The 25,478-nt window shown below is 43.4% G+C and overlaps 1 protein-coding gene across 1 annotated transcript in view; it reads right to left on the bottom strand.

Annotated features, from left to right (window-relative positions):
- Positions 1-2,566: 2,566 nt before the first annotated feature.
- The window catches only part of LOC120023328 (myelin transcription factor 1-like protein), an 83,647-nt gene continuing 60,735 nt past the window's right edge, over positions 2,567-25,478 (bottom strand). Inside the window, exons 13-23 of the mRNA XM_038967344.1 lie at positions 21,115-21,321; positions 20,490-20,498; positions 18,575-18,696; positions 17,268-17,336; positions 16,973-17,035; positions 16,669-16,752; positions 12,995-13,216; positions 12,697-12,791; positions 7,617-7,720; positions 6,133-6,276; positions 2,567-2,707 (exon numbers count right to left, since the gene is read on the bottom strand). Coding sequence (XP_038823272.1) covers positions 2,567-2,707; positions 6,133-6,276; positions 7,617-7,720; positions 12,697-12,791; positions 12,995-13,216; positions 16,669-16,752; positions 16,973-17,035; positions 17,268-17,336; positions 18,575-18,696; positions 20,490-20,498; positions 21,115-21,321 — 1,260 coding nt within the window. The remainder of the gene's footprint in view (positions 2,708-6,132; positions 6,277-7,616; positions 7,721-12,696; positions 12,792-12,994; positions 13,217-16,668; positions 16,753-16,972; positions 17,036-17,267; positions 17,337-18,574; positions 18,697-20,489; positions 20,499-21,114; positions 21,322-25,478) is intronic.

The following is a 25,478-nucleotide window of genomic DNA, read 5'->3' as shown; positions in this document are numbered from 1 at the left end:
TGTGTATTGAAAAAACCCGTGTGAATGAATGCAGTCTTTAGCGAATGGGTTCCACGAATGGTGGGTTTTACGCACTGAATTGAGAGCATGAACAAGGATGATGACCAAGGATGATGACTAGACATCAAAGCTTACAGGCCTGTGGCAACACAATTTTTCTTTATTCAGAGTAAGATGTGTCAACATCCAGCATGACAAAATTTTTACAAAGTTCACAATTTAAAAATGAAATATCACAGCAACTTGTGATCTCACACATTTATAGCAAAATTAAAATGTCAACAAATCCATGCTGTGTAGTACAAAAATAAATTAAACTTCAGTTCCACAGAGAGCACAATAGTTTATACAAAATCCTGTCTTCGTTAATGAATACTTAAATCAACCTCAAAATGAATAAGATAGAATAAATAAACTCTGATGAATTCACAATAATTTATATGAAAATTCAGCATTCTAATATGTGACACCTTTTGTGTACCCTATGTAAATATTCACAGATAACTTTTTTCAAATGTGATTTTATGTACCAACGGTAGATGAGCAGCCGGTTTGTGCTTTAAATCCCTTTCCATTGTACTGATAATGAGAATTAATTCAAGAACTGATACTAACTAGTACTCTACTGAAAGCATTACTATATTGGCAAAAAGCTGCAGACACGATGCTGTGGAGAAAGGCATATGCAGCCATTGACAAGGGAGCCTTAAAAGAGGACGTAAAAGTACAATAGATGAAATCAGTTGAACAACAAGCACCTTTGCATTAGCTCTTAAAAGGCAAATTCTCAACATGGTCGCTAACAACTAATAACACAACAGAAAGAGGGGCCGCATACAGACATGAAACTGCATCCCGCGATTCAGAGTAAAAAAAAAAAGAGAATACGCCCTCAATTTACTTCTTGTTTTTTTTTTTACCTTTAATTGATTGACTATTTAATTTGTACAGTGATTAGATATAAAGTGCTGCTGGGGATTATTTAATACTCATATAACATACCAAAATGAAATAGCATCATTGTTTAACATTTGATAATACAGTATTAGTGGTATGGTTATAATCATAATTTCTGATTCAAATCCCTGTAGTCTCCTTCAGTGGAACTAATTCATCACCTAGTGGCTTCAAGCAGTTATTTGCTCCAATCGTGTTTCAAAGGAACACCTGGAAATTGCACGCCGCCACATGTTAGGATAGTATCTGTAGGACAAGTGCAAATAGTCTACTGGCACATAAGTGGGGACAATGACCCTGTAAGTCCCGCTCTTTCTCATACTCTAGTATAAATACTCTTTACAAAACTCTTGTTACTCTCCGCTTAGGCTCTCAGGTACTGCTTTAGTTTCTTTAGAAACATCAAAACATGGAAACAAAGGTGTCCTTGTGCAAAATTGTATGTAAAGAAATTGGAACTCGTAAAGCATCTTTCATCTTTAAAACTGAATGTTCAACTTAAATACTTTTTGCATTGAAAGGTTTATATAACATTTTATATTTGACATATAGTGAAAAGATTCCTTTGTTTCCCCCCTATGTTTATGAACAGGTAATTGCATATACCCCCCCCCCCCCCCCCCCCCCAATTTGTTTTTGCATCCCATATCTATTATAAACATATGATTTAGATATACATTGCTGAGACATTGCCCGATTCTAGCAACATACGTTTTGACATTTGAACCAGAACTAATACTAAATGCTAGAATGATGCCTTGATACTCTATTTCCATTATACATCACATTGTTGCTGATTGAATGACAATGGGTATCTACCAACACAAAAGATCAAGAGTGAATAGAACTTTTCAAGATAATGGGATTTCCACCATTGGGTTTCCGTGTCATGATGTTTACAATAAAACTATAACATTCATACAAACATCAAGTTAGTTTCTTTCCATACTCATTTCCAACACCTATTAAAAATGCCCCCACCTACAGCTACCAACCTTTAAAAAAGGTTTCAAAAAAAGTACTTTGCAACCAAGTCTTGCTATTCAACAATCTGCACACAAGAAGAAGAAAAAACATCTTTAGAATTCCAAAATCATTCATTGAGGAAAAGATCATTGAAAAGTAGCTACCTCCTTGCAGTCCCCTCTTGATTTTTGTTTTGTTTTCACTGTCCAGAGCAGCTTTTTCATCTAAAATCTTCATCATCAAGCATTAAAAATAACTAAAGTCCTATGTTAATCAGCTTACTGTTCAGTAATATACACAAAAATGTGCATACACGAGCAGCTAGAAACATTACACCACACTATTTCAGCTCATACAGTATGAAAACGTACAAAATGTGAATGTCTTCAAAAACTATTCTGCCACTTACTTTTTTTTCTTCAAAGCAAGACAAAAAAAGAAAAATCATTATGAAGTTCTCTAAGCATAACATTTCTTTTTTTTGAAGATCAAAAATCTATATCTAACACTGTATGTATAAGTTACAGCAGCAAACCATGAGGCATCATCCTATCATGTCACTTCAGTTCTTTCCTGTGGATGTTGTTTTCCTTCACTCCTCTTTGAGAAGAAGCTCTGGCGTTTGCTGGGCTAGCGGGCTGGGCTACACTTGGATTCCTTGCACCGCTTGTTTGATGTTTTCCAGCAGGGCTTTGTTCTCAGGGCTCTGGTACTGCTCCTGGTTGGTGTACATATCTGTTAGCGTGGTCACGTAAGCATCAAAGTTCTGATCGCTGATCGGCTCCTGTGAAACATTTCAACAACACCAGAATTAGGTGAGATCATAAGAAAAAGAGGTGAAAAAGAGAGAACAGAAGACAGGCCTAAAAAAAACTTTAAAGTCATCCTTTGAAGAGCTTAGCCTTACAAACAGTTTTTTAACCAACATGTTTTACCACAGATAAAACCACTTGAAACAAACTATTCTCTGAACTAGGCCTTTTCATATTTAAATACTCTAAACATGATAGTCATCGAAACAAGGTGTCTTGCAACAGGTTAAAGGCTGAGAGGTGGTGGTTTTACACAAAGATGATCCACACAGAGTAAGATGTCATGCAGCGATGTCCATATTGGGAAAATAGGGTCATGCTGCAATGTCTATACGCATTGTATGTACATGCACTTTGCAACCAACAAGGGCACTTTCATTTAGCTAAATCAAGCTTTTTCCATTCAAATAGATGATCATTGCGGTTAGAACTTTTGGAAAAAAGGGCAATTCAGGAATGGAAGTGATTCAGGATTTTTAAAATCGCATCAAGAGATGTAAGATGACTGGGGAAAAGACATGGTCACCTGAATAATAAACAGATGGACATGGGAAAGACATTAGGAGGACATGAATGGGAGAGATTCTGAACCAGACAGATGACTAACTCTACTGACTATTAGGGTGGCACTGACACTAGTAGCATATTGTAGTGTCCATATGAGGAAATAAAGAGCAGGATTAACAGAAAGAAAAGCAGTGTTAGAGTAAGAATATGATGAATGATTGTCTTACTATCTGATGCATCTGTAAGCAGCTGTTATTTCTAATAGGAGCCTCTTTGTATGCAAGCGGTTTCTATGGGGGGAAAGGTTAGTTACTGTTAGTTGGTGCCTAGTTACTGGTACTCTCTCAAACAATCACTAGATGGTAGCATTTTAGCTGCAGTACCAACAGCACATCTAGAAAAATGTAACTTTGAAAGAAATAAAGGCAAGACAGCAAAGCATACAGTACAAGAATACATATGTGGTAGCGAATTGGGCCTGCAACTGAATCCAGCTCACAACATAGTCAGAATGATCATAGCATCTAGAATGATATCTCATTGTGTTCATGTACAAAGGTTACACATTTTTAGACGAAGAGATATCGTTAAAAACATTTTTTTAAACTATGATAAATGGCAGCATTATGGCTTATAAGAAAATGGCAAAATGGCAATTTGTGAATAACACGGGTATCAGTCATAGTTTTTGGACCAGTGCTATTTTGTCCTTCTTTTTCTAAAGACTATAGGGATTTTTTTTATGGATGCTTATGGAGAAAGGCTGTTTTTGGCATGCCCTAAAATACTTTTAGCCCTACAGTAAAAACAGACCTGCAATTATAGCATCACATGTACTGTACTATGAAAATCCATGATAGATCAACAAGTGAGTTTGTTGAATTTGCAAACATAATATAGCCTGTAGCTACAGACAGAGTCAAAATGGCGGAGACTAAGTTTCCATTGCACTGAGAACAGGCAGGTACAGAAGATAGCAATATTTTATAAACATCTTTGTTTAAGACTACCTTTCCAATCTGTCTATATGTTGGATATCAGAAAACATTATCAGCAGGCTGTTGTTTGGTCACCATTGTAAGTCTCTGCATGTAGAAATGGACCCCTAATTCATAACACAAGCCTCATATACAGTGCCTTCGGAAAGTATTCACACCACTTGACTTTTTCCACATTTTGTTAGGTTACAGTCTTATTCTAAAATTGATTACATCGTTTTTTTTTCTCATCAATCTACACACGATACCCCATAATGACAAAGCAAGAACTCGTTTTTAGACTGAAATATCACATTTACATAAGTATTCAGATCCATTACTCAGTGCTTTGTTGAAGCACCTTTGGCAGCGATTACAGCCTCGAGTCTTCTTGGGTATGAAGTTACACGCTTGGCACACCTTTATTTGGAGAGTTTCTCCCATTCTTCTCTGCAGATCCTCTCAAGCTCTGTCAGATTGGATGGGGAGCGATGCTGCACAGCTATTTTCAGTTCTCTTCAGAGATGTTCGATCGGGTTCTAGTCCGGGCTCTGGCTGGGCCACTCAAGGACATTCAGACTTGTTCCAAAGCCACTCCTGCGTTGTCTTGGCTGTGTGCTTAGGGTTGTTGTCCTGTTGGAAGGTGAACCTTTACCCCAGTCGGAGGTCCTGAGCACTCTGAAGCAGGTTTCATCAAGGATCTCTCTGTACTTTGCTCCGTTCATCTTTGCCTCGATCCTGACTATTCTCCCAGTCCCTGCCGCTGAAAAACATCCCCACAGCATGATGCTGCCACCACCATGCATCACCATAGAGATGGTGCCAGGTTTCCTCCAGACGTGACGCTTGGCATTCAGGCCAAACAGTTCAATCTTGGTTTCATCAGAACAGAGAATCTTGTTTCTCATGGTCTGAGAGTCCTTTAGGTGCCTTTTGGCAAACTCAAAGCGGACTGTCATGTGCCTTTTACTGAGGGGTGACTTCCGTCTGGCTACTCTACCATAAAGGCCTGATTGGTAGAGTGCTGCAGAGATGGTTGTCCTTCTGGAGTGTTCTCCCATCTCCAAAGAGGGACTGTAGAGCTCTGTCAGAGTGACCATTGGGTTCTTGGTCACCTCCCTGACCAAGGACTTTCTCCCCGATTGCTCAGTTTGGCTGGGCGGCCAGCTCTAGGAAGAGTCTTGGTGGTTCCAAACTTCTTCCATTTAAGAATGATAGAGGCCACTGTGTTCTTGGGGAGCTTCAATGTTGCATACATGTTTTGGTACCCTTCCCCAGATCTGTGCCTCAACACAATACTGTCTCGGAGGTCTACGGACAATTCCTTCGACCTCATGGCTTGGTTTTTGCTCTGATGTGCACTGTCAACTGTGGGATCTTATATAGACAGATGTGTGCCTTTCCAAATCATCTCCAATCAAGTTGTAGAAACATCTCAAGGATGACCAATGGAAACAGAATGCACCTGAGCTCAATTTCGAGTCTTATAGAAAAGGGTTTGAATACTTATGAAAATAAGGTATTTCTGTTTTTTTGTTTTTAATTAGCAACATTTTCTAAAAACCTATTTTAGCTTTGTCATTATTGGGTATTGTGTGTAGATTGATGAGGACATTTTAGAATAATGCTGTAACCTAACAAAATGTGTAAAAAGGCTACCTACCGAAGGCGCTGTAAAACTTCCCCATTTCAGTTTGGCTAAAATTAGCAATAACCTATTTACCATTAATCTAGGCTTTAAGCCCCAGCTCAACTCAGCATGGACAAACTGGTTCCTTCGGGGCTTCACAGAAATGCAAATAATGAATAGATAAATACTGTACATAGATGAGTATATAAATGAATCAATTCATATGCTACAGTATGTTTGCTTATAGGAACTTGCCCGACTGCCGTGCTTGGTGTTCCCTTACCATATGAGGGAGCTGGATATTAGCTAAACTGTTAATCAGTGTCTGGCTGAGACCTGCCAGCTCATGCAGGAGAGATTCATTTTGTTGTTCAATCACCTTGTTTTCCTCCTCTATTGACTTCAGATTAGACTCCATTGTGGTAATCTAGGGAAGGGAGGGAGTGTGAGAGAAGAAGAGGGTTACGGTAAAGGTGGTGGTTTTTACCTGTGGTTGTTACAGCGGAGCACACAGGGTGCAGTTCACATACCACGGGCAGCGGCACACCTCAGACACGCCACAACTCACGGCTGATTGGCTGGCGTGCAGCCATGTCTATGGCATCATCACATGGAGAGATGGATGTAACCGCAACAGAGCAACATATGTGAAGAGCAATGGGCAAGCATGGACAGATGCAATTCAACACACTGACAATCACACAAATGTGCTTAAAATTCAGTGGGGTATATTCCAACACATGCTTCAAACGCAATTTTAGCACAAATATGCCGTCCCACTGAGCACAGACGTCATTTCAACGTCTAGTTTTGATTTACATTTGGTTGTGTTGTCAACTAATGTAAATTCAACATGAAATCAACCAAACTTTTTACTATGTCATTGGTTTAAGTTGAAAAGTTGTGAAAAGAAATAGACACAATTCCCTTACATTGGTGACTTTTTGCAAATCCAATCAGTTTTCCACATTGATCCAATGTCATCAAGTAGATTTTTTTTTTATGATGTGAAAACAATGTTGATTCAACCAGTTTTTGCTCAGAGGGATGTGCCTCCAATGCACTGTTGTGCTCAAATGTTTGAGGTCCAAAAGTCTACTACAGGTTAGAATACAGCCTGTATTTCCAAAGTGAGATCAAACTTGCATGCATTATCAAAAAGGCAAACTGTATTTGAACATATTGTGAAGCTCTTTCCGTTCCTTCCTTCCTGGATTTGAAAGGAGTGTTTGATACATTCTTGATATTGAATTTTAGCTTATGCAGATCACATATACACATAGTGGTATAGAAATCCTATTATACTAGCTGTGAAGCTGCTGCCCCTGTTCTCTTTCTAATGGAGCTGTAGGATGTTTTTGTGGACTGGGTGTTCCTCTTTATTGGCTGGGAGTGATTATGCTCTCTCTATTTTTCAATGTTTGGCATGCAGGGGGCCCCAGAGGAAAAGTGCTTTATAATTAGGAATGCCCCACTTTGTTAAACCGCATTCTCCCAGATGTGAGATATGCTAGGATGTGTCTCACTGATGGTAGATCATGTATGACGATTGAACAGATTTTTCCAAACTGGAGTCCCTTTTCTTGTGAGTGCTTTAGCGGAGGGTAGATTAATTTAGGTGTACGCTGTGCTACAAATACACACTTAGAGTCTAGGAACACTGACGATAGCAGAATGGTGTGCCACAATGGGTAGAAACTGAACGGTAAGCATGAAATGAGTCAAATATTCAAGTCAACAAATGGCGTGGTACTAGTACTGACCTACCTGTGTTCTAAGTTTGATCATATCTGCCTCCACTTGTGAATTAGATTCACTTAAATCTTTGATTTCTTCATCCAGCTGTTTAATCTCTTCCTCGTTCTCGATTCCTTCAAAAGATAATACAGTGAACAATTATTAGATAACTGCCACCCACTCCAAGCCCAACAAAATACTTCAAATAATCTGTCAGTGTGGTGGGTGAATGAGAGTGTGATAGAGGGTTGCACATTCCGTCACAATATTGTTTTGAACATTCATTTGAGGACTGATGCCCGACTGAGCATTCTACTCCAAGCACTGTCAACTGGAGCATTAAAAGTGCATTACAGTGGCTTGGAAATAGAATGACACACAACCTTATGGAATAATCCTTGGATAGCTTTTCAGAATTCATCGATAAAATGGCCCACATGGAAAACTAAAGGCACAGAAACCGTAAATATCTAGGTAACAGGAAATACATTTATTTCCATGACAGAATTAAAAAGTAATTTTGCACTGATCAACGTAGATATTTTCAAATACATGCAACTTAAAAGTTACATACAGTATCACGGAATTTTGATTTGAAATCTTTTGGACATCAGAGCAACCTTAAGGGAATCTTATTTGAGTCAGAAAAGGATGTTCATATTGTCACGTTCTGACCCTAGTTATTGTGTTAATCCTTTGTTTGTTGGTCAGGACGTGAGCTGGGTGGGCATTCTATGTGTTGTGTTTCTATGTTGGGTTTAATGTGTTGCCTGATATGGTTCTCAATTAGAGGCAGGTGTTTGACGTATCCTCTGATTGAGAACCATATTAAGGTAGGCTGTTCTCACTGTTTGTTTGTGGGTGATTGTCTTCCGTGTCTGTATGTATGTTCGTACCACACGGGACTGTAGCGTTGGTTTGTAGTCTGTTCGTGCGTTCTTCGTGTATTTGTAAGTTCTCATGTTTTAGGTCAGTCTACGTCGTTTTGTTGTTTTGTAATTTTCCAAGTGTTTTTCGTGTTCGTCTTTAAATAAATTCATTATGTATTCACAACCCGCTGCATTTTGGTCTGATCCCTACTCCTCCTCTTCAGACGAAGAGGAGGAGAGAAACCGTTACAGAATCACCCACCCACAAAGGATCAAGCAGCGGGGAAAAGGGCAGCGACAGCAGCAGGTGAAATCCAAGGACTCCTGGACATGGGAGGAGATTTTGAACGGAGAAGGACCCTGGGCACAGGCTGGGGAGTATCGCCGCCCCAAAGCTGAGCTGGAGGAAGCGAAAGCTGAGCGGCGGCGATATGAGGAGGCAGCACGGCAGCGCGACAGGTACGAGAGGCAGCCCCATAATTTTTTTGGGGGGTGGCTAGAGAGGAGTGTGGCTAAGCCAGGTAGCAGACCTGAGCGCACTCCTCGTGCTTATTATAAGCAACGCGTCACTGGTCAGGCACCGTGTTATGCGGTTAAGCGCACGGTGTCGCCAGTGCGTGCCCATAGCCCGGTGCGCTATAGGGCAGCCCCCCGAAAGTGTCATGTGAGTGTGGGCATCCAGCCGGGGCGGATTGTGCCTGCTCAGCGCGTCTGGTCTCCAGTACGCAGTTTCGGTCCAGGGTATCCTGCGCCGGCTCTGCGTGCTGTGTCTCCGGGGCGCTGGGAGGGTGCAGTGCGTCCTATGCCTACGCTCCGCTCGTACAGGGCAAATGTGGGAGTGGAGCCTAAGGGAGAGGTGCGCGTAGTAGGCACTAGATCTCCAGTGCTCATCCACAGCCCGGTTCAATCTGTGCCTGCACTCTGGAGGGTACGGGCTGGAGTAGTATTCCAGCCTGGGGGAGTGGTGCCAAGGCTGCGCACCAGAGCTCCAGTGCTCCCTCACAGCCCGGTCCTTCAGGTGCCTCTTAACATCAAGCCTCCTGTAGGTCTCTCCAGCCTGGTGGGTCCTGTGGCAGCCCCACGCACCAGGCTGTCTCTCCGTCTCCTCCCTACAGGTGTGCCCGTCTGTTCCGAGCTGTCCGTCTGTCCCGAGCCGTCAGAGCTGCCCGTCTGTACTGAGCCTTCAGAGCCGTCCAGCCAAGACCAGCCAGAGCCGTCCAGCCAGGACCAGCCAGAGCCGTCCAGCCAGGACCAGCCAGAGCCGTCCAGCCAGGACCAGCCAGAGCCGTCCAGCCAGGACCAGCCAGAGCCAGCCAGCCAGGAGCTGCCAGAGCCAGCCAGCCAGGAGCTGCCAGAGCCAGCCAGCCAGGAGCTGCCAGAGCCAGCCAGTCAGGAGCTGCCAGAGCCAGCCAGTCAGGAGCTGCCAGAGCCAGCCAGTCAGGATCCGCCAGAGCCAGCCAGTCAGGATCCGCCAGAGCCAGCCAGCCAGGATCCGCCAGAGCCAGCCAGCCAGGATCCGCCAGAGCCAGCCAGCCAGGATCCGCCAGAGCCAGCCAGCCAGGATCCGCCAGAGCCAGCCAGTCTGGAGCGGTCCCTCAGTCCGGGGCTGCCCCTAAGTCCAGCGGGACCCATGTCTAGGGTTCCCAGTCCAAGGTCGGTGGCGAGGGTCGCCACCTTGAGGAGGCCACAGAAGCGGACAAAGACAAGGGTGAAGTGGGGTCCACGTCCTGCACCAGAGCCGCCGCCGCGGACAGATGCCCACCCAGACCCTCCCCTATAGGTTTAGGTGGTGCGGTCACAGTCCGCACCTTGGGGGGGGGGGGGGGGGGTACTGTCACGTTCTGACCCTAGTTATTGTGTTAATCCTTTGTTTGTTGGTCAGGACGTGAGCTGGGTGGGCATTCTATGTGTTGTGTTTCTATGTTGGGTTTAATGTGTTGCCTGATATGGTTCTCAATTAGAGGCAGGTGTTTGACGTTTCCTCTGATTGAGAACCATATTAAGGTAGGCTGTTCTCACTGTTTGTTTGTGGGTGATTGTCTTCCGTGTCTGTATGTATGTTCGTACCACACGGGACTGTAGCGTTGGTTTGTAGTCTGTTCGTGCGTTCTTCGTGTATTTGTAAGTTCTCATGTTTTAGGTCAGTCTACGTCGTTTTGTTGTTTTGCAATTTTCCAAGTGTTTTTCGTGTTCGTCTTCGTCTTTAAATAAATAAATTATGTATTTACAACCCGCTGCATTTTGGTCTGATCCCTACTCCTCCTCTTCAGACGAAGAGGAGGAGAGAAACCGTTACACATATGATCGGGAAGATCTACAAAACCTTTCAGAAAGCATATCCAACTAACAATCTCTTACAAAAAATATATAAATGATTGGAACCAAGATTTAAAAAGAACTGATGTTGGCACAATATGGTGCGAAAGTTGGAGCATAACTAACAAAATTATAGTTAATGAAAATGTACGCTTTATCCAGTATGAACTAATGTACAGAATTTATTATACAAGAGACAAAATTCACAAATTCTACAGCACAACAGCAGAGTCATGTCTCAAGTGTAAAACTAATAATGACTCAATAATCCATGCTTTCTGGGAACGCTATAAAGTTCGGATATTGTGGGCGGAGCTAGAAAGTTGACTGTCAGAAGTATTACAATGTAAACTTTTAATAAATCTGTCTGCGTATTTCAAGACATGACATATGAGAGTGTAGTGAGATACACAATGGGCTGGATGATTCTTTTCTCATCACAATTTTTTTTTAAACATTTAGTAAACACTTGGAAATCAAACATTGCGCCATCATTGACACAGTGTAAAATTAAAATGATATATTACTGAAATATTGAAATAGCATGGGCGACTGAGAAACTAATTGGTACAATTTAAGAATAAGTGACAAACAATAATGCAGGCACTAGGGATGGGGGTGTGAACACGCAGGTCTGGGCATAGGAGATGTGGTCTTTGTTTGTGGGTGTCTGTGAGTTGTCGTTTGTATGTATCCATTTTTTTTCAATTTCTTCTGGAATGTAGAAAAAATTCAGAAAGAAAAAAATATATGTATTATTTAAAAAAAAAAAAACATTTCTAAAGAAGGCAAATAATTAGTAGGACATCCTTTTGCCATCATTTTTATGTTGCCAGATTAATTTAGATTAGATGCATTATAACATTAGCTACGTAGTTTAGATTGAGAGGAGAACACCGGATTTTAGCTAGCTAGCGTTAGCATTTCTAGCTATTTTTGACTAACTTTGCTAGCTAATGACAACATTGCCATCTGTCTAAAGTAAATTTGATGACATGATGTTGATTGCAAAGTTGTTTCCAACTAAATAGTTGCCTACTTTAGCAATGTCATCTATTTTAGACGAAACAGTCATTAACCCCATTTCTACTTTTGGCCATCAATATGTCTGCAGCGTCTGTAGAACGTTGACAACAATGGCAACGACATGACCAAATGACGGAGGTGCAACCCTTAGATGTTGTAAAGACACAGATAGAACAATGAGGTTTAGTTATAAAAATCTTTGGTAAAGAGGTTGAACTCGACAAAAACAATGGAATTGCCATGGAAACGCGTGAGGGAAAGGGCCGTGGGGGAAAGATCTCAAGTGACCCTCATTGCCCACCAGCAAAATGTGTCTACATTTAGGCTATTGTTTATATGTGTATTTCACAATATGTTGAGGTAAAAATATAATGCTTGTATGGATATCAACCAATCAACTGCATTACAGTTAAAAACAACAATCAACGATTTCTGTATGCTAGCTATGCTAACCAGCTTATACAAAGGGGAGTTAGCATTTAGCAGTCACTTCTTCTAAACCTGAAAAGGGACAACTTCTACATGTAATGCAGCGGATTTGTGGGCCTGTTATACTACATAAATAATGACGGATTTGACTAATATCCACTTTGTAAGAACAGATTTGTTGAATGTGCGCCAATCTGGTCATTGAACATCAGCGTTCCATTGACTCCTTTACCGTATCTATGAATAGCCTAATTGTCACAGGCGTGCTTACTAGCTCAGAGGCTGTATGGATTTCTGTGATTGCTGTATGGCAATCCTGGACACTTTGTTTCAGATTGGGATTCGATTTAGGAGTTCATTACGCATACACACTCCTGATTGGCTTTTTATATTAGATTGGAATTCCACTCAGAAGCTCATTACACATACACTCTCCTGATTGGCTCCATTGTGTGTATGACAGTCATTACCATTGCTGGTGCGCTGTTTTATCGTTAGCATTTCAGACAGTCCAGTCAGTCTGGCTTTTTTCATGGCAGACGTGGCACGCGGACAGCCTGACAAACTAGGGGAACAGATGAGAAAATAGTTACACACAAATAGTACATATTTTATTTAGACACACACGCACAACTTGACTGGATAGGTGAGAGCATTGGCTCCACGACATAGCTTTCACAAAGCCTGTAATGTCAGATCAGTGAATACATCAGGGAAGGGATAAAGAGAGGATGCATTATGGAATATTGATTCAGGACCCAGACCCACCTCCGGTGCGTGAGGAAGCTCCCACTGACGTGGCCTGAGCCGTCACAGCCTGGGGTGGGACAGGACATTCCGTCTGTCTTCCCAGCCTTCCATGTGAACTGGGAGCCGTTCATGTAGCCGTCCTTCTGCCGCTTGGCAGCTAGGGGGCAGCCTGATGCACTGCGGTGAGACGCGTACTTCCCCGTCACGTGACCCTGACCATCACAGCCCGGGACCGGACACCTGTTGATGGCAGAGGGATGCTGTGGTTATTCTAATAACCAGGGACTGGAGTTTCTTTCTGACAAGAGCCCAGAGTTTTTCCTGATCAGGATAAATTGTCAGGAAGAATTGTGTAATTACATAGTTATTGCAATGCCATATGGTCTATGTAATGTAAAGTTGGACACATATAGTTTCATGGGTGCCTACATTTATTGAAATATCATTACAGAATTGAAAGCAGTTTGCTTCGAGTACCAGTATGCATAATGGGAGAATATATACAGTTGAAGTCGGAAGTTTACATACACTTATATTGGAGTCAATTAAACTCGTTTTTCAACCACTCCACAAATGTCTTGTTAACAAACGATAGTTTTGACAAGTCGGTTAGGACATCTACTTTGTGCATGACACAAGTAATCTTTCCAACAATTGCTTACAGACATATTATTTCACTTATAATTCACTGTATCACAATTCCAGTGGGTCAGGAAAATTCCAGAAATTATGTCATGGCTTTAGAAGCTTCTGATAGGCTAATTGACATCATTTGAGTCAATTGGAGGTGTACCTGTGGATGTATTTCATGGCCTACCTTCAAACTCAGTGCCTCTTTGCTTGACATCATGGAAAAATCAAAAGAAATCAGCCAAGACCTCAGAAAACAAATTGTGGACCTCCAGAAGTCTGGTTCATCCTTGGGAGCAATTTCCAAAACGCCTGAAGGTACCACATTCATCTGTACAAACAATAGTATGCAAGTATAAACACCATGGGACCACGCAGCCGTCATACCGCTCAGGAAGGAGATGCGTTCTGTCTCCTAGAGATGAACATACTTTCCTGCGAAAAGTGCAAATCAATCCCAGAACAACAGCAAAGGACCTTGTGAAGATGCTGGAGGAAACAGGTACAAAAGTATCTATATCTGTCACGACTTCCACCGAAGTCGTTTCCTCTCCTTGTTCGGGCGGCGGTCGGCGTCACCGGGCTTCTAGCCATCGTCGATCCATTTTTCATTTTCCATTTGTTTTGTCTTGTTTTCCTACACACCTGGTTTCCATTTCCCTCATTATTTGTTGTGTATTTAACCCATGTCTGTTCCCCCCATGTCTTTGGAATTGTTTGTTGTAAGTGCTTGTGCACATGTTTACTGGTGCGCATCGGGGTTTTTGTACCTATATTCTGTTGTTTTTTTATGCCGTTGGTTTTTGGATTAAACTGCTCCGGCTACTACCTATTTCTGCTCTCCTGCGTCTGACTTCCCTGTCACCGGTTACACACCCCTTTACAATATCCACAGTAAAACGAGTTTTATATCGACATAACCTGAAAGGCCGCTCAGCAAGGAAGAAGCCACTGCTCCAAAAGTGTCATAAAAAAGCCAGACTGGTGTTTGCAACTGCACATGGGGACAAAGATCGTACTTTTTGGAGAAATGTCCTCTGGTCTGATGAAACAAAAATAGAACTGTTTGGCCATAATGACCATTGTTATGTTCGGAGGAAAAAGGGGGAGGCTTGCAAGCCGAAGAACACCATCCCAACTGTGAAGCACGGGGGTGGCAGAATCATGTTGTGGGGGTGCTTTGCTGCAGGAGGGACTGGTGCACTTGACAAAATAGATGGCATCATGAGGTAGGACAATTATGTGGATATATTGAAGCAACATCTCAAGACATCAGTCAGAAAGTTAAAGCTTGGTCGCAAATGGGTCTTCCAAATGGACAATGACACCAAGCATACTTCCAAAGTTGTGGCAAAATGGCTTAAGGACAACAAAGTCAAGGCATTAGAGTGGCCATCACAAAGCCCTGACCTCAATCCTATAGAACATTTGTGGGCAGAACTGAAAAAGCGTGTGCGAGCAAGGAGGCCTACAAACCTGACTCAGTTACACCAGCTCTGTCAGGAGGAATGGGCCAAAATTCACCCAACTTATTGTGGGAAGCTTGTGGAAGGCTACCTGAAACGTTTGACCCAAGTTAAACAATTTAGGCAATGCTACCAAATACTAATTGAGTGTATGTAAACTTCTGACCCACTGGGAATGTGATGAAAGAAATAAAAGCTGAAATAATTCTCTCTACTATTATTGTAACGGCAGTCTAGCTCTTCCTCCTCCTCGGACGAGGAGAGGCGAGAAGGATCGGAGGACCAATGTACAGCGTGGTAAGTTTCCATGATTTAATAACAAGAAAACTAGACAAAATACAAAAACAACAAACGTACTAACCGTCACAGTCCCGTGTGGCACAAACACTGACACAGGAAACAACCACCCACAAAATCCCAACACAAAACAAGCCACCTATATATGATTCTCAATCAGGGACAACGATTGACAGCTGCCTCTGATTGAGAACCATATTAGGCTGAACACAGAAACAGACCAACTAGACACACAACATAGAATGCCCACCCAGCTCACGTCCTGACCAACACTAAAACAAGCACAACACATAAGAACTCTGGTCAGGACGTGACAATTATTCTGACATTTCACATTCTTAAAATAAAGTGGTGATCCTAACCGACCTTAGACATGGAATTTTTACTAGGATTAAATGTCAGGAATTGTGAAAAACTGAGTTTAAATGTATTCGGCTAAGGTGTATGTAAACTTCCGACTTCAACTGTATATATAATCACTCCAACTTAAATATAAATAAAAACACCTTAAATCTGGTCTAATCTGTCCCTATGGCAGTTTATCGCACTGACACAGATTAAAGTGAGTCAACGTTAAATCAGCAGTCAGCACTATGGCTAATCAGATGCAGTGAAGCTGCAAATGTTTCAACACATCATATTTCCCCAATGGATTATGGTTATAACTCCCCTTGGTTTTATTAATCTATCAATCAGGCTTATTCTATTTCCAGAAACAGTCAGAATCTCTTCCCCGTCCCTGAAATAACGCGGGAAAAAACTGGCCCAAACCTCAACACAGTTCCAAATGCTTTCAGAAAGTCCTAGAACTTTTCTCCACCAGCCAGTGCTCATTTTAGGCTGTTTTAGTGGAGATAGATGTTTCGGAAAGCGTCCCTGCCTCTTTGGGCTTGGCTGACCGTGTGAGACAGACAGACTGACGCACGGACAGGCCAAGGGCGTTGGTTTCCTCTCAGCACCACATAGAAATCGATGGGAGGATTTAGGTAGAATCCAGATCATTCTCTGTCTCAGCTAGTGGTCTCTGTATCTCTATGTGATGCCAACACAGCAGATCCCTATGCAGGACAGCCCTCCTTCTAAAACCATGGTAGACTGGGGGTTGCCCAGCTCTGTCTCAATCTAATCTGTTAAAATGTTGTGTTAAGAACACTAAGAGTTGGTTAAAGGCATCAAATGTAATTGGTTAAGGGCATCTAGAAAATGGGTGAGCTCTGTAGTACCCTAAGTCTTTGAGAGGTGTTTGGGAACACTCAAACACTGGGAGACTGTGTCTCATTCATGGCAGGCTAACTCTACCTGATGGGCTCCTGGTCCTCCTTGTCCTCTTTACTGTGTGTGATCTTGATCCCACTCTTCCTGGCCCGAGGACACCCGGATAGACTGCAGAGGAAAGGCAACCATGTCAATGACAGATATTACAGACACAGAGAACTCTGACCCAGTCTGAGAGGTCTTTGTCCAGTCTACTGCCTGTGTGATGAACTACAGGTGTGTGTGTGTGTGTGTATATTTACCTTCTGTGTGATGAACTACAGGTGTGTGTGTGTGTGTATTTACCTTCTGTGTGATGAACTACAGGTGTGTGTGTGTGTATATTTACCTTCTGTGTGATGCGTAGTTGCCAGTATTATGCCCAGAACCATCGCACCCCGGTGTCGGGCACCTGGGACAGAAAGCACAGCGAATCAGGGCCTACAGTAATCAACAGGTCTTGAGGGACACACTCAAAAACACACCCATTCTGTACCACATCTATAATGTATTTCACCGTAACAGTCAGTGGAGTGTATTAGCTTTGTCTGAGGAACTAAAACCTGTTTGATAAATGATACCTTTTTCACAATATATCAACAAAATAGGAAAGAAAAATAAGAATGAAACATCTCACGCCTTACTTGAGCTCTTGTGAGTTGGTGGCCATCATACTGCGAATGCTTTTGTCAGCTAAAGGACAGCCAGAGAGACTGAAAGATACCAGGACAACATTAGTGAGGCAAACAAGAGAGAGTACCCACCGCTGAAACATGATGACAGAGACACATACTGTACAACATGTACATACTGTACACACACGCACACACACACACACACACACGCACACGCACACGCACACGCAAACACACACACACACGCAGACACTGACACTGACACTGACACACAGACTGGAATTGCAAGAAAGCCATGATGCGAGTGCAGGGGGGAATTTGGGTCAGTAATTTAAAAGTGTTAACTCTCTGAGTGATAGCCTGTGTAGAACACAAAGCTTTTGTTTACATGCTCTGTAAGTTCATTGGCTAGATTCCTTGACACAATTATTGGGTATCTGGTAGGCCTATGTGTACCATGATGATACTGTACTTGGACTCAAAAGGTTAACTGTAATCGTACTCAAAAGGTCAACACAGAGATGTGCATTCTGGCTGCATTAGTCTGACAGCATAGTCAAGGTAAGCTGAAAACAATAAATCCAAGAGACTTATTCCACCAGGAGAAAATGAAGTCACACCTTCTATGTGACACGTAATCGGCAGTCACGTGACCTCTCCCGTCACACCCAGGTGTTGGGCATCTGTCACCAGAGAAATAGACACAATGAAACCATAACGAGAGGAACATAAAATAAAGACATAGAAGGTTTGTTTGTGTCTTTCTTGTTGGCTGATTTGTTTTTCATTGTTTCCAGTTTAGCTTCACTGTCTGCAAAAATGGTTTGTTTTGGACCCCGTTCTAGGGCGCAGCTGCAACATGAAGAGGTACTGATGTTTTATTACAATAAAGCATCAACATAAGAGAAGCATAAGAAGCCATCAATACACTGGCTGAAGAGCTGTGGATCAAATGAAAAGCTGGCAGAAATGTGCACTGCAAATGTAGCATGCCAAGGAGAAGAGGTGGGTGGTTCCTTTGAAGCCAAGGAAAAGAACAGAGACAAAAAAGAAGGGAAAGCAAAGACGGAGGGGGTGAAAAGCAGATGGCAGCAGGGGGAGTGGAGCTGAGTGGAGTGGTGGCACACACTCCACAGGAGGCTGCTGAGGGGAGGACGGCTCATAATACTGTCCAGAACGGAGCGAATGGAATGATGTATTTGATACATTCCACTTATTATGCTTCAGCCATTTCCATGAGCCCACCCTCCCTAATTAAGGTGCCACCAACCTCCTGTGACACACACGCACACATATCCCATCCAGGTCAGTCTTACGTTATCAGGTCCTTCTTGCTCTCCTTGCACTGGGCGTACTTGGGCTTGGGGCTGTGCATGGTGACGTCACCAGAGTAACCTCGCTCCTCCAGCAGATCCCGGAACGGGTCCAGGTCATCAGGCTAGATGATGAAGGTGATTTAGGTGAGAGGAAGAGTGGATGAGAGTGAGTGATGGGTGAGAAAGAGAGGGGGAACAAGAGAGATTGGGATGAGAGGGTGAATAAGAGAGAGGGACGAGAGAGAGAGAGAAAGAGACAGAAAAGAGGAGAGAGAGAGACAAAGAGAGACAACGGGAGATACACACAGTCAGAAAGATGGCATGGACGGAGGGGGACTATGGATTGAAACTGACAGCTCTGACAGACCAACTATCTGTGGAGTTGCACTATGGGTGACAGAAGGCATGGGTAGCGTGGTCCATCAGGCTGCCAGTGGCTGCCAGCTACAGTTTAAAGCCGTCCCTGGGCCACCAGCAGGCTAGAAGAGGGGCACAACTATCTTAGTCCAATGCCACTCTGACATACAGTATATGTATATATTCTTTATCCATTCCTTGCATAGATTTACGTGTATTTTTGGTATATGTTGTGAAACTGTTAGATATTACTTGTTAGATATTACTGCATTGTCGGAGCTAGAAGCACAAGCATTTCGCCTCACCCGCAAAAACATCTGCGAAACACGTGTATGTGACCAATAACTTTTGATTTGATAGACACACCAACAAATACCAACTTAGAGCACAATCGGTTGGTGGCACAGTCACTGGCTTGGCTCTTCCTTAACCAGAGGTATTACTCAGACCTTCAGAGGGTGGATTATCAGCTTCACACACACACACACACACACACACACACACACACACACGCACGCACACACACACACACACACACACACACACACACACACACACACACACACACACACACACACACACACACACACACACACACACACACACACACACACACACACACACACACACACACACAGAGAGAGAGAGAAATAGAGAGAGAGCTGCCTTGGCACTCAGAGCCTTAGAAGCAGGTCTCTTTAAAACACAATGGCACTCTGCTCTCTCAATTTGCATGCAAATGGCTGCGCCTGTCTGGTGGGCTGCCAAGGTGGTGGCAGAGGAGGCTCTGTCATACCGTCAATCTGGGCTGTGGAGAGAACGCAGCACTTAGGAAGTAGAAATAATGCCGTTTACAGTACCGCTGTTGGGATCCTGGGAGCACCTAAGCCAATTTGTTTGAGTGTTTGCGAATCAACAGAAGAGACTCCGAATGAGGAGACTGGAAATGCTGTTGTGTATATTAAGCATTCTTTGAGGATTGATGAAGTAAAGGACTTCTTACCACGACAGACTGGAAACGTCAGGACCATCTCTTTAGACGAGAAACTCTGGAGTTTTTACTAAGTGCTGCATATTACTAGATTAGAGCTATCTATTTGCATGACTATTTACAGGATTATATGAGGAAAACCTGTCAGAGAGACTCTTTGTTGTGCTCCAGTAGGCTTCACTATGTTGTGCTTCCCTATGCCTATTACCCTCAACACAATGGAATCAGAGTTAGGAGTTTGGCTGAGCGTTCTAATGCAGTACTTAACAGATACCCTAGATGGCACTGTGGTGAAGTCCTAGATCTCTAGAGTCTGACTGCAGGCTGGCTTTGTCTACAGTGCAGGCAGCCAGGCGGGGCAAGACTATTGATGTAAACCATCTATTTTCCTTTGTGTACAGTAATGCCCCTAAAGACAGGCAAATATATCCAGCACATTTTGAAGAGCATTGGGCTGGGTCATTTTGCAAGGTCCTCTACAGTGCCAAAACTGGCACACATTCACAGGCATGCACACACACAGACACGCTCACATGCACACGCACGCACAAATACACCCCCACACACACTGATTTCCTGCAGTCCTTTGCCGAGAAGAGCTATTTAGATTCCCTCCCAATATTTATTTGCATAATTAATTCTGGCGAACAGCAGAGAGACACAGCCTACCTCTGTCTGCTGTATGGTGAGGCTGATGGAAATGAACATAAAAAATAATTTATTGTTTTCCTTGAGAACTCCTAATATGACTTTCCAATCATTCAACCTGAGATCTGGGCTGGTGTTAAAAATGACCTCAACATGAAATGGGAGTCTTATACAAAAAGGAATCAACAGAAAGTCCTTGGAGACAGATGGCTTGGGTTGGACAGATGTGAAACACAGTAGGTACTGTATGGACTGCCAAATGGATGGGTGTTGTTGAAATGCAGCGGGGGACTTCTGTATGCAGGCCTTTGTGAATCTTAATGTTAGATGTATGTACAGTATGCAAGCTGTTTGTTTATGTGCAGGATATTTGAATGCTGCCGTGTAAAAGTTATTAGAGTACTGAGGTACTGTGAAGCTAATGTTATAGAAAGTCATTGAAAGATAGGATAGCCTCATCCCACAATCCGAGTTACAGGTTAGAGTAGTGATCGGCATTATCATCTGATCATCATTAGCATCATCATCCTTCACATTTCAGTACCTCTTTGCTGTCCTCGTCGATGCATTTGATCTTGGCGTAGTCGACCGGCAGATCCCAGCAGTCATCCCCCATGCCGTAACGCATCAGAGCCTGGCGCTGGGGAGACATGGGCTCCAGGGGGGTGAGCACCGCACTTACGCCACCCCCCAGACGCTGCTTCATACTCAAGTCTAATGTCCCGTTCTCATCCACCTCTAGGTCTGGGTTCTGGAGGGAGGAAGATAGACAGGGAAAGGAGTAAAGACGGGAGGGGCAGTAGGAAGGAGAGAGGGAGGAGAAGAAAGGCAAAGCAACATTCAGCTCAAAAACCTGTTATATATGTGATTACATAACTCTCCAAATATTTCCTTCTGGTAAGAAAAAGGCACGGTGACTGGTGGGAGAGACAGGGTCATCAGTGGTAAAGGGCAAGGGAGCAAATGTAGTGATCCTGCACTAATCCCACCATCTCTCCCTCCCTCCCTCCCTCCCTCCCCCCCTCCCTCCCTCCCTCCCTCCCTTCCTCAGAGTGTCTGTAACCTCCACAGCCAGAGGGAGCAGACTGGGGCCTGGCTGGTTTGAGTGTGATGTGAGTGGATTTGGGCAGAGAGACTGGGCTGTGGGGTTAGAGGTTGGCGGGAGGGCAACGCTGGGCGGCTGCATAGGGACAGCTGCTAGTCAACCAAAAACACAATAAATATCGCACAACAAACAGGGACACAGACAGGCTTGAATAATCAGCCAAAATGCTCCCTCCCTCTCCTACCCAGCTGTATATCCATGTACTGCAGTGGAGGCAGCTGAGGGGAGGACGACTCATAATCATGGCTGGAATGTAGTCAATGAAATGGTATCAAACACATCAAAGCATGGTTTCCAGGTGGTTGATACCACTCTATTGACTCCATCCTAGCCATTAATATAAGTGTTCCTCCCCTCAGCAGCCTCTGCTGACGTACTGCATCTGGTGAACATGTGCACAGTAGAATTCTGCCCTGTTTTTGGAGGGGGCTGGAGGGGAGGGGTAATGTCTATTTGTCACCCTTCCCTTGCCCTCATTAACATCCCTCACTCCAACCCCCTCCACTCCCCCTCTCATCTCCTCTCCTCTTTTTTCCTCTCCCCCTCTCCAGCCAAGGCACGCCTGTTTTAACAGTGATTTCACACGACACTCCCCCTAGGCTGGACTCTCCCTGTGTTCCAGTGGAGCAAAACCCAGATTCCGGTTCTTTGTGATGCACATAGGCTTGAATAGTCTTCTGGGCTCAGAGGTTAGGGTACTGGGGTGTGCTTCCAGAGTGTTGGGCCAGTAACCGAAAGGTTGCTGGATCGAATCCCCAAGCTGACAAGGTAAAAATCTGTCGTTTTGACCCTGAGCAAGGCAGTTAACCCACTGTTCCCCGGGCGCCGAAGACGTGGATGTCGATTAAGGCAGTCCCCCGCACCTCTCTGATTCAGAGAGGTTGGGTTAAACACATTTCAGTTGAATGCATTCAGTTGTACAACTGACTAGGTATCCCCCTTTCCCTTTCCAATAAAATGAGTAAAGTACACATACAGTTGAAGTCAGAAGTTTACATAGACTTAGGTTGGAGTCATTAAAACTCGTTTTTCAACCACTCCACAAATCTCTTGTTAACAAACAATAGTTCTGGCAAGTCGGTTAGGATATCTACTTTGTGCATGACACAAGTCATTTTTCCAACAATTGTTTACAGACAGATTATTTCACTTATAATTCACTGTATCACAATTCCAGTGGGTCAGAAGTTTACATACACTAAGTTGACTGTTCCTTTAAACAGCTTGGAAAATTCCAGAAAATGATGTCATGGCTTTAGAAGCTTTTGTTAGGCTAATAGACATCATTTGAGTCAATTGGAGGTTTACCTGTGGATGTATTTCAAGGCCTACCTTCAAACTCAGTCCCTCTTTGCTTGACATCAAAAGGAAATATAAAGAAATCAGCCAAGACCTCAGAATTTTTTTTCTCCAAACGCCTGAAGGTACCACGTTCATCTGTACAAACAATAGTATGCAAGTATAAACACCATGGGACCACGCAGCCGTCATACCGCTCAGGAAGGAGACGCGTTCTGTCTCCTAGAGATGAATGTACTTTGGTGTGAAAAGTGCAAATCAATCCCAGAACAACAGCAAAGGACCTTGTGAAGATGCTGGAGGAAATAGGTACAAAAGTATCTATATCCACAGTAAAACGAGTCCTATATCGACATAACCTGAACGACCGCTCAGCAAGGAAGAAGCCACTGCTCCAAAACCGCCATAAAAAAGCCAGATTACGGTTTGCTACTGCACATGGGGACAAAGATCATACTTTTTGGAGAAATGTCCTCTGGTCTGATGAAACAAAAATAGAACTGTTTGGCCATAATGACCATTGTTATGTTTGGAGGAAAAAAGGGGAGGCTTGCAAGCCGAAGAACACCATCCCAACCGTGAAGCACGGGGGTGGCAGCATCATGTTGTGGGGTGCTTATCTGCAGGAGAGACTGGTGCACTTGACAAAATAGATGGCATCATGAGGAAGGACAATTATGTGGATATATTGAAGCCACATCTCAAGACATCAGTCAGGAAGTTAAAGCTTGATCGCAAATGGGTCTTCCAAATGGACAATGACACCAAGCATACTTCCAAAGTTGTGGCAAAATGGCTTAAGGACAACAAAGTCAAGGTATTGGAGTGGCCATCCCAAAGCCTTGACCTCAATCCTATAGAAAATTTGTGGGCAGAACTGAAAAAGTTTGTGCGAGCAAGGAGGACTACAAACCTGACTCAGTTACACCAGCTCTGTCAGGAGGAATGGGCCAAAATTCACCCAACTTATAGTGGGAAGCTTGTGGAAGGCTACCTAAAACATTTGACCCAAGTTAAACAATTTAAAGGTAATGCTACCAAATACTAATTGATTGTATGTAAACTTCTGACCCACTGGGAATGTGATGAAAGAAATGAAAGCTGAAATAAATCATTCTCTCTACTATTATTCTGACATTTCACATTCTTAAAATAAAGTGGTGATCCTAACTGACCTAAGACAGGGAATTTTTACTAGGATTAAATGTCAGGAATTGTGAAAAACTGAGTTTAAATGTATTCGGCTAAGGTGTATGTAAACTTCCGACTTCAACTGTAGTAGCTCAAGCTAGTTTTTTTTTCATGCTCTGGACAATATGTGACTGGATTCAGGATCGTTGGAGTTTGACGCTATTATGGTGACAAAACAGAATCAGCTTTTGTAGACCAAAGATAGACGTCAGTGTTTTCCCTATATTAATTTAATATATATAATATATTCATATATTAATTTATTATATCGTTGCCGCCACTCCAACAAATATGGTTATGGGCGAAGAATGTAGAGAGAGAAACTTTGAGGCAAGGCTAAAAGCTATCAGCAGAAAGAGAGAGAGATATTTTCATGTGGCATGGTATGTGTGTGCTTCAAATGAATATGCATATACAGTATGTGTGTCATTGTACGTTAACGAGCATGTTTGTTTCCTCACAGACCACATGATTGTCATCTGACCCCCAGGTAGTCCCCGTCCCCTGTTGCTGGGAGGAGGTGGGGCAAGAGAGAGCAGGAGGGGTCAGTGGCTGCTTCCCCAAATTACTTCCACCAGCCTCCTCCAGCTCCTAAAATGAAACAAAGTTATTCTCTCTCAGCATTCATGAGTATTCCTCAGTCTCCCTCGCTTTCACTCAGAGAGATAGGAATGGACGTAGATGAGGAAAGACAGACAATGTAAGAAAAGCAATGACATGACTGGAGGTGTTCAGATGAAAGAAGGTTGAGAATCTCCCTGACGTTTCCTGTCTCTACCTCTGCCTTGGAGCCTCCTGTCTGTCTGTCTGTCTGTCTGTCTGTCTGTCTGTCTGTCTGTCTGTCTGTCTGTCTGTCTGTCTGTCTGTCTGTCTGTCTGTCTGTCTGTCTGTCTGTCTGTCTGTCTGTCTGTCTCGCCTACGGAGCAGAAATGGACAGAGAGGAAGGGAGGAAGAGAGAGGAAGTCCTGATTGGTTAAGGCTCTTCTACCAGCTGAGTGCACTCCGCTCTACCTCACGCAGAAGGCCTCCCTATTTACCTGCTCGGCGTCTCCATGCTGATAATGCAGGGATACCGGCGCGTTATCTCCTCCTGATGACATATTGGGCTCGCGGCGTGTCGGCGGCGATCCGTCCCATCCCGCCGTGCTCCCTATCTACCTCACCTGATCCCTGGAGGGAAAATATAAAGCTGTCCTGCTGAGCGCCATTCGAGAGACACAGCCTTAGATATCTCTTTAACAGAGCGCAAGTGTGCGCGGCTAAAGAGACCCTATCATCCTCACTCATCACTGCTCACATTACCTGGCAGGACA

Source organism: Salvelinus namaycush, chromosome 28 (assembly GCF_016432855.1).
Source record: "Salvelinus namaycush isolate Seneca chromosome 28, SaNama_1.0, whole genome shotgun sequence".
Taxonomy (NCBI): domain Eukaryota; kingdom Metazoa; phylum Chordata; class Actinopteri; order Salmoniformes; family Salmonidae; genus Salvelinus; species Salvelinus namaycush.
This window is presented reverse-complemented; position numbering and strand designations above follow the sequence as displayed.